We start from the raw sequence: 14,214 nt of genomic DNA, 5'->3' as shown, positions 1-14,214 counted from the left end.
GTCAAAGAAAAAATAGAACAAGAAATGATTTAATCTCCAATTCGTTTTGTGTAAACTCCAATGCATATTTGTGTTAATTTCAATTTGTTTGCTTAAAAAATTTCCTGTGGGAAAGAAAACGGGGGGGGGGGGGGGGGGGTTGGTAAGGAGTGTGCTTCCCGCACCCCACATATGTTCAGTGGCGTAGCTACGAGCAGTGTGCAGCCAGTACAAAGCACTGGGGCCCAGGGCCCATTCATAAATAGACTTAAAATTAATTATTAAAATAATTTCCATAATATTTTTGAAGACAAAAACGCCAGCTGGCCCCTCAATTATATTCGGTTTTACAGGAGTAATTATTGATTAATCTGATGATTTCAATTCAGTGGCGTAATTCAAGTGGACCCCTGTCGACCCGACACTCTAATTTTTTTCAAAATTATAAAAAATAATAAATGGGGAAAAAGGATATTACGTTAAAATGCAAGTCTGAGAATGCCATAATCATTATATCATCATCATGACCATAATTAGATATGGCACATATTTTTCAAATAAAATGTGAGTTTGTACAAGGCTTTAGTCAAGAAGGAAAATTATCATCATAGAAAAAGCAAAAGTTAAACATTACCTTAGTAATATGGGAGAAAAATCATTCATTTGCATTTTATCAAATATAAACAAACAAAACAATCACACTATCATTATGTTAAAAATCACTATATTTGTTCACACATAAAATACAAATCATGTCGATTAATACATGCTTAGAACAATGTCTGAAACTCTGGAGGCAAATCTAACACCTCCTTTATTCCCGAAAAATAAATGTTTACTGAAAAATTCATTAAGACTAAAGAACCAGCTACATATACCAGTAATTATTTATAAACCAAATTTATGGAACTGACTGTATGACAATTTAGTAATATCATAGTTACCCACATTATACTATGGCTTTTGAGAAAATTCTAAGGAGATTTTGAGTTTTCTGGCCATCGCTTTTATTTTTCAGTTTGGCATATTCCTCTCAGATTCTGAAATAATTTTAATTGGCATAATTCCAATTCAATGTTTCCCATCTCCCCCCCCCCCACCAATAAACAATGGCACTTCCTAAAATTCAGTGAACTCCACAACTCAGATTGTTGTTGACACCTAATCTAGTTAAAAACTCTTCACAAGCTGCTTGGTAAGTCAGCAAAAAATCTACAGCTGACAGTCGTTATAATGGCACAGTTTTCAAAGGTGCGCGTTCATGAAAACAAAATTGAAGTTGTGGTGTGATGTTTTTACTCCCTTATAAGTTAAAATACAAGCAACATCTGTCAGTATTTTGTAAACAAACCATTATTCGCTTTATTATCTATTAAATGCAACATCCACAAAATGTGGTGTCATTCATTATTTGCTATAATATCCACAACACCCACTGTGATATGATGTCATTCGTTTATCATGAATTGCATACAGCATTCATGTGCTCTGATGTCATCATAATTCGCTTAACTGTACATCAGTATACTGTGATGTCATCAGTATTTACTTATGTTCAGTGGCGTCAAGAGCCAGTACGGGCCCCGGGGCAACACCTCACATGGGGCCCCCCTTCACTTGGGACCCCCACTCGGCCGCTCGCCAAATTAAGTCTCCTCCTAAATCTGACAACAAAGTTTTCATCCTGGCTTGGGCTCGGGCCCTATGGAGATTTTGTTCTTACCCCGAAAATTGTTCATCTTGGTCCGGGCCCCCCAGTAGACCCAGGCCCCGGGCAGCGACCCCTTCCCCCTCTCGACGCCACTGACTACGCGCCTGGTTTTAGCGCCAATATGTGCCATTGTGCGGACAGGGGATAATTATACTGAGCTTGCAATCAATTATTCATGCTTTTACAAAATGTAATCATGCTAAGCTTGTCATCACTGATTAGTTATGATACAATACATAGCCATTTTTAATGTACACTTAGGGAATACATCACTGTGTATCACTGTAAATGCATGATATGTACATCAAATATAATCTTTCAAAAATACCAGAATTTTGGGTACATATATCATAGAATTTCACATTGTGGAGTGCTCTGATTGGCTAATGGCTTCATGGTATTGCTGTGTGTTCTGATTGGCTGAAAGCTTCGTATACATTAGCAGCAAAATCTTTCACACATTCCATTAACAAAAGCTCCTGGAAAACAGAGAAAAACAACAATGGCTGATCAGCAGTCCCAGAAGCGTATACATCAAAATTGATTGAATGAGTATATCACACATTTAAATTGCATTAAATTAAAAATCTAAACATTATACATGCAAAACTGGCACCAGGCAGTACCTTTAGACTACTGGTAAATATTCAATATCTTTAAGCAATCGATGAATCTAGAAATACATTATATATTACATAAATAAATTATCTTTCTTTGAAGTAAAATTCAAATTTACTCATTTTATCATTAGGACTCAGTCAGTCATATTCGTTCAATCAATATTTATAAATAAGCGTAAGGCATATAAATAATTCAAAGTAATTATGTATTCATATATTCAGAGTCTTAACTGAATGGAGATTAAAGTACACTATAATTTAGCAAAAATATTCATTTTTTTATTTCACTGTAAATTACTGTGTATTAGAGAGCTTTTGCTATGTCATTTGAGAATTGTTTTTCCAAGAAAATTTCTTGTTCCTATTTAAGTACTGTATTTGCACACAATAAAAATGTTAAGCTTTCATTATCTCATTGTTATGTTCCTGAATTTGAATTTTGTATGAACTTGCACCTACATGGGCCGTGGTGACACGACTGAGTAAATGAGAAAGAATGGCGATGGCATATTGTAGGACAAAAAAGACTGACTACGCGAACATTTTTGAAGACTAATTGATGATTTCCTCAATGTAATATCATAATGATTTGATATGAATAACCATTCATTAAAATGTAGCAAATACAATCAATTTCTGAATCTTGATTTATTGCTCGGGATCCAGCAGCTGAATCTTGGTTTACGAGTATGTACAAGCCTAACCTGGGGACGTCATACAAAACACCTTACGCTTTTTTTGGTCGCTTGTTCCACATCGAGGTAACAGAAGCTCGCTAATACCTTACCTGTACAAAGTGGTTAGGACTATCCCCGCAGATAAAGTGAACTTGTCCATTCATTACAGGAATCAACTTAGCTAGTGGTAAACTTGTGTCGCAAGGACTTTGATCAAAATACAGAATTTACAAAAACAAAAAGAAATTTAATAAGACACAGATATTGAAACATTTTTAACATCAACCAATATGTTAATGTAGATTCAAAAAAGAGTTTTTTTAATTAGTTTTTACTATTAAAGAACATATAAAATAACTTCTTAATTTTAATTACAACCGCTACTGCAATAACATTTTGAAGAAAGAAATCTATATTTTTCTTGCAAAATTAAATACTTTTTGGATTCAACAGAATATTCATTATTTTTTTCTTTTTGGTTAATCCATTTGTTAAATTTTGGTAAGAAAAGTAGGCGAAACGTGTCATGTCGATAAGTTAAAAATGAAACCTACTTTTAAAAAATTGACAACTGGATTAAGCAAAAAGAAAAATTCAAAAATATAAGCCTGCTGTTGGATGAAATTTAAATAAATAACTAATTTAGAAATAATAGAGTGTTTTGTGAACTAACCTTATTGAAAGAACATCAAAATGTGTCTGTTCTGGTTTTGGTTTAAAACTACAGGCAATGTTATCCATCAGCCGTGTGAAGGCAGTGTCCAAACAGGTGTTCAATACTTGGCAAAAATCAGCACTAAACGCAAAAGGATACCGCAGATGAATAAATGCAATTAACATAGCAAGTAAGGGCAGATATCACATGCAGAAAAAAATTAAAAGATAACATGCTTCTGTTAAACCATCCTATTCAAATGATCAAAAGATCTATTCAAATGAGCTTTCTTTAACACATATAACTTTAGTTGTGACACTCAATGGCACTGACTTCTCAGACACAAATGATAATACAGTAGTAAAAAAATGCAAGTATTACAAATTTGCAGGAGGTGTGTTATTTTTCGGTAGATTTTTGCTTGCTTGCAAGAGTGTGGGTGACCGTCCCAATTTTCAGGATACTCCCCCAAACTTTTGGGAGACTTGTGACCCCTGGTATTTTTATTACTATTGGTGGCACAGTGCATACTTTACATCATTATTGCATAGCCATCGGAAGCATTTTGCAAGTTTTCCAGGCTTTAAAGTAAGAGTGGTTGTGGGGAGGGTGGGGGAGAAGTGGGCACTAAAATATTTCAAAATCAATGTAGGACTTCCGCAAAATTATAACATGATCAAAATTCAATTTGTTATCAGTGCCATAACTAGATGATTTGATATGCCTCCATTAACTGCAAGGAACACGAATACATAATAATACAATAAATATCAGTGGCTATATTTACATTTTGCATATATTTGGAAATACTGTAAAACTTTATTACTGTGAATGATAAACAATAAGTAATAAAATATGATTTATGAATAATCAGGATGCAATATGCTTTGCATTACACTTGGAAATGGGTCTACAAATTAATAAAGCTTGAAGCATTTTTTAATAAGTTATCATGCTCTGACGCAGGGTTCCCAGAAAGCCGCCCTTAGCAGCGTGTGCGAAGCACATCTCAAAGTCAGAAGTGGAACGTGAAATTTGGATTTGGTTCTGTAGTCAGATTTGCTACCTGTATTTCTCGATTGAGATATCAGTGGAAGCTGTAATTTGTATGGCAAGGAGATGGTGCTATCCTTAATTCGTATTATGGAATTTAAGCCCACAAACCTTGTAGTTATTAATATTTTTGTTACAATAGAAAATTTTTATTTTTTGGCAACGTCACACTCACAATATAGTTAACATGCATACGTCCTAAGATTACGTCACCTTTTCCTGGTAAGGCAAATTTTCCCGGCGTGCTTTTTTCATGGATAAACACCACTGCTTTGCACATGGATGCCTTGCCTAGCTAGGGCTACAAGAACCACATTGTTTATTGTACTGTATAATACTTAATCAAGGTATGTCTACAATTGAATTATTCTTATTTAATTTTTTTTTTAATTTTAATATATTTCTTTCGAAAGTGTACTTTCTATCATATATAATTGCACGGTCTACTTAAGCCTAGTCTTACTAATAAATAGCCTCACCTTCCCACACTACACAGTACATCAGTAGGCTAGGCAACAGAATGTGATGTGCCATCCTTCCCAGGTTTTCGTGTAACATCTGCATATTGTTGGCTAACCAACTTCTTACCGTTCCCCCACCCCCACGCTAAAGTACAGATGTATGCTAGGCAACAGAATGTGATATTGCACCTTCCTTCCCAGGTGTTCATGTAACATTTGCATATTGTTAGCTAACCAGCTGCATGTATTCCTTTGTGAAAATGAGTACCGCGGCATACTCATTTTCACAGAGCATTTGCATCCCCTCTTGGCTCATGAGCACCGTACTTACAAAATAATTGTCTCCATATCTTCACTAATCAATCACCATAATTTAGCTTACACTTATGCATGGAGTAACTGTAACACTTAAAATGTACAATAATCATTTCACTACCCGATAAACCCCGAACTTCATTCATGCATTACATAATTAGTTTCATGTTGCTGTACTCCAACATCACTGGTGCATGGTAACAACCAACTGACTGCAAACCATTACCGGTCACACATTACTCTCCATAACGCAGCACCCCTTGGTTCCGTCACCTTTGGATAAAGCGTACTATCACTTTAAATGTTAAAAGTTTTCTAAACTAAGTTCTGTGTTGGCTTCTGCAAGGCTTTTTATCCACTATAACACTTTAATTTCAGTTAAATCTTTGTTCATTTATTGCGGACAGACCATGTAGGTACCTCCATGGACAGATCTACCAGGCGATAAAGAGTGGGGAGTGCTAACCACAGCATTAGTTGCATAACTGTCAAATACATTTAATATTTGTAGGCCTATTCTATTTTTCCTTATTTCAATACAAGGCATTGGTATTGGTAAGTACCGAAATGTTGGTGAAAACTCTGGAACTCTGTTTAGGTTGAAATTATTATGTGTAAATTGATTTAGAGTTATCTCATAAAGAAAAAATTCCATCCACGCATATTAAAAATAAGTCTGCCAATTTCCGTGAAAATAAAGTGGAAAACAAGGCAGGGGGAATGTCAAGTCCCCTAGCTTTAAGTCTTCCCCTAGCTTTAAGTCTTCCCCCAGATTTAGGTCTTCCCCCATGAAATGACTCTCAAATACAAGGCGAAAAAGCCAAATTTTAGATTTTCAACAACTTCCATGCAAATGGTACTTTTTACTAAATCTAAATGAACATTCCTGGAAAAGGGGGGAGGGGGAAATTTCAAAACCCCACCCCCACGTATGTACTTGTCAATAACCTTTACCTTTCAATCATATCTCTTGTTTCCTGTGAGAGTCTGTGCAACATTACTTGATTCTGAGATATATAAGCCTCATCTACAATTGTAGTTTCTTCCTCTGACTGAAGCTCAACCCACTTTGCATTGAGTTCTTCCTCATTTAGGCCACCATTCTCCTCCGGAGGTAGGAAGTATTTTGTTAAACTTGTACTACCATTAGAAAAATCTGCCAAGAAAATTTAAGAATAATTTAGAAAAACATATTAACTATACCGTTTATATTTAGGCACAACAGGCAAGGATATGACAACTAGCAAACTTTAATCACTTTCACGGTTTTCAAGTGACAATCCCTTAGTCACAATAATTATATGAGGCCAAAGCTTTGTCTACACTATCAAATTTCCTTTGACAAAAAGCTGTTGTATGCCCATATATAGTCATGATATGCTACATATGGTCATGGTGTGATGTCATCATGACCATATTTAGGCATGTCACATGTTTTTGTCAAATAAAATTTGAGATTCTGGACAGGAATTAAAAGGGAATAGAGTTGTTTTTTGGTTGTGAGAAAAAAATCCTGTTACCATGGAAGGAATTGAACCAAGGACAATGGTATTGGAAGGCAAGCACCTTAACCACCAATCTATTCAACTCCATTCCTAAATGACCATATACAATGTAAAAAGCCAAGAATGGCTACTATGACCCGTATCAAAGAGATTCCAGCAACAATGAAATGTTTTCAAAGAACAGTTTGCCAGTTAAAAAAATATGTATCCTTGCCAAGCCATGGGGCTCATATGGGCTAAGGCTTATCCCCAGTTTCAAGTAGCGTGAAGTGAATGAGAGCGCAATGCTCCCCCTGGGTGGGATGCTGATCCACCACAGATTACTCCCAGCAATTTGTTGATACCCAAATACAGCGGGGTGGACTGAAGCAATGTAGTTATAGTGCCTTGCTCAAGGACACATGCAAAATGCAGCGAAACATTGACACCGCAGCCTCGAGGTTGAGAACCAAACCATTTCACATTGCGCCAAACCGCCTCCACAATTTGCAAGTACAAGACACAATTTTGGAGTGCAACTTACCAGAATTGTCCCAAACTTCCAGTTTCCTCCTGATTTTACCCAGCAAATGCTCAAGATCCTGCAGCTGGAAGCTCTTTTTCAGTGACATTCTACAATAGACCAAATTTATTTTAATTTATTTTAAACAATTTTCATTTACATTAACAGGAAGTACAATTTAGGGGGTCAGAACCATATGCACGCATACTTTATAAGCTAATGTAATAAGCCTCCCGAAACAGAATTAAGCAGTATATATTTAAATTATCATGATTATTATTTATTGTTAATCAAGAATGTTTATATTGAATGTTATAAACATATACATTTTTGAACTGCTTTAATATATATTTCCATCATAAAATTAATGAACTGTTTATGTTACAACGTTAATGTCGAGAGTAAGTAATAAGACACTTGTAAATCTAGGCATCATTGCAATTACAATTTAAATGTAATTAAAGCTAGAGCAAGAGCAGCAGAAGCCTTTGACCTTGAAGTTTGCTAATAAATGGATGATGAAGAAGTAGGCCTAGAGTAGAAGAAGACAAGTTATTACTTTCCAATACATTCTTCCACTGCGTTCTTAGTAGCCTCAACTATGTCCTTCAAACCTGAAAAATATTTACAGAAATAATAAATATCTTAACAATCAGAAATTAGTTTTACATGAAAATATAAATGAAAAAGAAGTTCAAAATAGATTCCTAAACTAAATTATTCAATTCTCTACTGGATGCTTGCATGCACAAGTTCCGTAAGTCTTCGAATAAGCATCTCTCTCAAAAAAGCGCCGTGCCGCCAAATCGTGAGTGCATATTACTGTGTGTGTAATAAACAATTTGAGAAACAGGGTTTTAAATACAATATATACAGTGTTCAAATGAATTAAAAACACAATGAAGATACAAGCACATCTTTAAAAACATTTATTTACTATGTAGGGCCTACAGAACTACGGAAATATGTGAGATTGGTAACCTTAGGAACGGGCATGGAAAACGCTTCATCAATATGTGTTAATCAAATAGTCACTGCACTAAGCCTCCAAAAATGTTATAAGCACTGCGATGCTTATTCAATGATTTACGGTTTAATTCAGGACTGCATGTAGCCATGGACATGTTAAATTAATCTTGGAAAATTACCATTTCCCATCAAATATTGAATGGTTGCTAGGTACTGCTTCTGTATTTCAGGCGTGGCCTGCGATTGGCCATGAATCTGTGGTTAAAAATAGAAACATGACATCATTTTAAAGTTTTTGAAAGTTATATTGTAGTTAGACTACAATTGCTAATAAAGAATTCTGTAAGAGTGGATTTCTTTCTCGGAACACATAAAATTTAAAGCAAGCCCTGTACGCCTATGTATTAAGAGATAGACTACATCTTGAGTGCTTTGAGACTGTTGCGGTATAAAGCACTATATGAATCTAACTACATAACATTACATTACTATGTGAAACTTCATAGAGAGAATATCGAACAGGCAATTTCATCATCAGGCAAGACATTTTTTATTCCTTGTTTCGCATACTTATTTTTTTTTTATTATCGGAGGAGGGCAGAATAAAAATAAAAATATTATTTTGTTTTCTTTATATTTAGCAAATAATTTTTCCAAAATCATCCAGATTGAGGAGAAAATAAAAATAAAATTTATATAGTGAATGTAAAATAGGATGGTTAAATGCTTCAAATTTACATAATTAGGAAGAAATATACATATCTTAAATTGGAGATTTCAAGGAAGCAGAGGGCTTAATAAAATTAAAAAAACACTTTTCTGAAATTTCCAATTGTTCGCGGAGACGGGTGCGCTAAATGGCAAAAAATAAAATTTTATTTTTATTCGAAATCATCAATATCTGCAGTCGGTGGATTCGCTAAACAAGTTATAAAAAAAGTCTTGCCTCATGGCATTCAAAAAATATAAATACACTGAACTATTCCTGCAACAACTGGCTGTGGATTACTATCATGTTTTACATGACAAGTATAGTATTTTGCTGTAATATGATATCACCACATGCCCATACATGGGAAAAATCAAAGATAATTTCTTCTTCTACCAGGATAGGAAGCACCTGAGTCCTGGCATGGCCGAGACTCAACTGGCGCTTATCCCGATACTGTGATTAAGGTGCTGGCTTGGAGTTCTTCTTCTGCATGTTTTTCCAATTTCATCTGTTCACTTTTTTTTGCTCATAGAAACCCTCGTATTTTGCGTGGTATAAATGCATAATCTTTAACCTTTTACTGGAACAACAAAACTTGATTAAGTGTGAACTGAGCTATTGGGTGAATAAAAAGTTTAGAATGTATTGACAATTATAACCTATCACATTTCACATATATTTAATATTAGATAGAAGAAATATTATAAACTTACTGTGCCATTGTTACCGTGGAAACTGTCCAAATACATATACCCACCAAGGACATTTAACTGAACTCGCAAGTACACTATAACCATACACAAGCTATACACAGCAGCAATTGGACGGCTAAAACCTAAAAAAATCAGGGTAATACAATACAAAAAGATGCAAATGAAAAATATGTCATACATTGTATTTCACATAGAATACATCAAATGTTGAAAGGCATGTGTTATAAATCAATTATCAAAAATGGCCAGATTTTATATACTCACTTATTATCTTTAATTGCTCCCATATTTCAAGTTTATTTGCAGGCCTGTAAGATCAAATACATTTTGATTAAAATTACAAAAACAAGTAGAGTTAGGCTTACACTTGTATATCTGCAGCTGCCACATCAACGAGTCTATGATCCGTCTGAAGCAAGTGACACGTTGTAAGTCTCTTTGCTTGCTTTACACTCATAAAAAACTATTGAACTTCATTCCATACAGAGTACTACAGTGTTACGTCACGTTACCAAGTGATACTACTCTGTTGCTATCGGCGACACAAAATTTGTTCAACCGGACGCCACTTTCCCCACTGACAAAAAACTGATCCCAATTTCTAACCTAATTATTAAGATGTTGTATCTTATTTTTTCTTTGTAAATTTTAATTGATTAAATGTATGTTCGATAACTAATATAAAGTGAGCTTTTGTGTTTTTAGTAACTTTGGTAAATTATTAGGTTTTAAAATGCTTATTCCAGAAAGCCTATTCTAAACCACTAAGATTACGAAGTCATTCAGGCGTAATGAACGATAACCAACGTCAAGCGGTAACCACCTGGAATTGTGACAACACGACTGTTGTACTCTATCAATGGGAGTACCAGAGGTAGTGGTTAGTCACAGGTATTCTAAAAGTAATAACATAAAATATTCTAAAATATATACAAACCTGTTTTTAAGCTGCTGTGTTAAGTCATCTGAATCTAGTATTTTAGTGAGAGACTGTCTAATTGTAGGAAGCATCGCCAGAACTGTGAATAAGCAAGCATTTAGGTTTATTGACTGCATCATAGAAATTGCAATGTTAGACAAAAATGTGTGATGTAGGATCAAGCTTCATACAAACATGTTCAGACTAAAATGGTACACTTTTCTACAATATGAATCTTTATGATGCTCCTGAGAATTTATTATGAAAATGATGATGAATGATGATGATATTGATGATTAAAATGATGATGATATTAAATGATGATGAGAATGACAATGATGTCGATGACAATGATGATTGACAAAGAAAATGATGATGAGGATAACAATGATGCTGGGGATAATAATGATGACAATATTGCATGGTAACGAAATTCTGATGACAATGATAACAATAATTTTGATAACGATGTAAACTACTGTATACAGCAATTGATCTGGTTATGACGATGTTGGTGACAATATGTAATACATGATGAATATGAACAACAATATGATGATGATAACAAGGCAGAATTTTGGAGTTTCTGTAAAATGGGGTACAACAGTATGTAAGTTAGAAACAGGCAAGAGCAGGCCATACAGTACACAAGATTTGTATTGGTGGGGAGGGGGCAGGGGCACAGCCCTGTTGGTGTCAATTGGAAAGGGATGGAGCTCAGACATTTTAGAAAATTTGAGGTCTTACATGAACGTGAATATGCAATATGAACAGTATTAAACGGTTTTCGGAGGCGGATCTAAGAATTATAAAATAGAGGGGGCCCAGGGGACATACACAGATGGAGAGTCGATTCACCACCTCAGCCACACCATGGTTGGGGCTGAGGTAAGAAAATTTATGATTATGGACCCTCTAGATGGCACTCTCAGACTTAATATCATTTTCTTTCTTCCCACTTTTTTTTTAAAAATAAATTAGGGGAAAGGGATATGGACAGAGATTAAGCGGTTTTCAGTGGTGGATCCAGGAATTTGAAATAAGGGGGGGGGGGAGGGATGGACTTTTACAGATGGACGACCTATACGACCTCAGCCCCACTATGGATGGGGCTGAGGTAAGAAAATTTATGATTATGGCACCTCTAGATGGCCAGAAATGGCACTCTCAGCCCTAATATGATTTTTCTAAACTCTGTAATTAATTTTTCATAAAGATAACAGATAAAAGTCAATCTTAGTTGGAAACTGCTCTGATTGGTCAAGGAGGTGTGGTGGATGGTCTTCTGGAAGGTGCGGGAGTAAGTCTTGAATTTTCTATCCCGGAAAATGTGGACCTTTGGAAATTTGGGGGGGGGGAGGGTGTGTACACATAGGTGTGTACCCCCTTCCCCGTGAATGAGCCTGAAGATGGTGTTGACTACAAACATATTGACTATAAATAGTAACTAGCGGTACATGTTTTAATGGTCGTTGTTTGATATCTTTTTTACATTGTAATTTTTATAGTTCATTATATTTGATCATTCTTTTAATTGTTTTACTGTACTTTAATGCGAGAACTGAATTTCCGACTTGGAGCAATAAAGTGTATCTTATCTTATCTTACTGTTAGCAAATGAATTGAAATTCTCACCAACCTGTCATATTACACGTCCTCTGATTGCTATCAAAGTGATGCTGCCTCCTGGCAAATGCCAAACACTCCGCAGCCTCGTTCTCTTGCCATTCCTTTAGCCTCCGCTGGGCATACTTCCACAACAACACAGATGCTAAGTTGTAGTGAAAAACATAGAGAACATTATTCAAAATATAAAGAATATAGAAAGTAAAATTCATTCATTTATAATACACCCTTCAAAACCCCCTCCAATTCCGAGACCCTCCTGAGCCATTCATTCATTCTTTATTCAGTCAATAATATGAACAAGTAGGTACAATACAATTAAAGCAAATTTAACAAATACATGTTTTCAAAGGACACCAACTAACAATCTTTAACATTTTAACACAAATCTAACCCAAATCTAGAGACCAAACCCTGAGACTACCCGATTTTACTGGTTTCAAATTTGAATGCAAACTGTACCAATAAATCCAAAACAACGAAACACTGAACAGCAGTATACAAGATCACCAATACGAAAAAAAAAAACAAAAAAAAAATGTATGCTCGCAGTAAGTTTACATCAAATTGTGCTTTATTTATCATTGATTAAACAGTTCTACAATCATTATAAGCAAACCAGAAGAAACTATTTGAAAACTTAATATACTAATATTAAAAAAGTATGTTACTGTATGACAGGCTATTTTTTTAGTTGATTGTGATGACTGTTTTCAGCCCACAATCGCAAGGTGAAAAATATGGCATTTTTTTTACTGTAGTGTATGAAACAATTGTTTCACTATTTTCCTTCCTTTGATTATTATTTTTTTTTCAATGGTATCATATGTATTTTTTTAGTTTATAAATTTTGATGGGTGTTTAGGTTTTTGATCTAATCAAAGTAGATGCACTAAAACACAGTGAATATATTGTTCTACAAATCACTGGCTGAAAACATCAAGGAACACATCCACATTGGCAGATGCCATACAGACTGTATAGCAAGGCCTGCACGAGAAATATATCCTCCGCGCAAGAAATCCTAAAAATCCATCTACGCATTTCGCAAAATAAGGGCCAATTTCCACAGAGATTTTCCCGAAAATTAGGCTTTGACCTAATCTTTACATATAAATTATCTGCGAAACTAAAAAACTTTACAGTGTGGGTTGCCACCCGTGGGCTTCCACCATGGCATGGCATGTGTGTGGCACATGTCAGTTCGCATAGATAGGTAGGTCTAGTGTAATACCTCCTTGCATAAACTCATGAAAAAAAACAACAGATTCTTATCAGTGTTTCAGTTGTAAGAATAATAATACTAAGTCGCAAAGAATGCATTTGAAGATCAAGAGATCTAGAAAAAGCATTTTCCCGCGGGGGTGTGGAAGGGGTTGTGTTATTGCCCGGACGGGACCTAACTTGGTTAGGGAGGAGTTTTCATAAGAATAGTCTCGTGCCTACAAATTCGTCTAACGTGAAATCTCTGAAACCGCCTAACACAGGTACACAACCTCCCCTGGGAAAGGCTATCCAAGTCCTGGATTAAATCTAATCTGGCAGCCTTGTCTTTTTGGAAGGCCTAGTTTTTTATGACTAGCCTAGCCTTCTTGCATGCATGCCAGTATACCTGCTGAAAAGACGCCAATGAAAATAAACTTTCGTCTGTGGCGTCTGAAGACGTCTCTTAAATAGGCAAACATTTTAAACCATCCTTTAAAACACAGAATTTTTAAGAAATCAAACGTATGCTTCACCCTTTCTGATGAAAACTCACGCTGTTTTATTTATCGCTAAATATAAACTTTGACCTTT

General features: G+C 35.2%; 1 protein-coding gene across 1 annotated transcript; it reads right to left on the bottom strand.

Moving 5' to 3' along the window:
* Positions 1–1,834: 1,834 nt before the first annotated feature.
* LOC117117323 (peroxisomal biogenesis factor 3-like) lies at positions 1,835–14,213 on the bottom strand (the record flags this gene model as incomplete). The annotated part of the gene is given in 12 exon segments (XM_033261597.1): positions 1,835–2,169; positions 3,098–3,194; positions 3,661–3,783; positions 6,426–6,627; positions 7,500–7,588; positions 8,038–8,092; positions 8,627–8,702; positions 9,873–9,994; positions 10,137–10,180; positions 10,810–10,891; positions 12,431–12,562; positions 14,030–14,213. Coding segments are annotated over 12 exon segments (1,182 nt in total). The 5' UTR covers positions 14,103–14,213.
* Between the last annotated feature and the right edge of the window lies 1 nt (position 14,214).

Source organism: Anneissia japonica, unplaced genomic scaffold, assembly GCF_011630105.1.
Source record: "Anneissia japonica isolate Jap-2015-1 unplaced genomic scaffold, ASM1163010v1 scaffold7587_len162328_cov177, whole genome shotgun sequence".
Taxonomy (NCBI): domain Eukaryota; kingdom Metazoa; phylum Echinodermata; class Crinoidea; order Comatulida; family Comatulidae; genus Anneissia; species Anneissia japonica.
This window is presented reverse-complemented; position numbering and strand designations above follow the sequence as displayed.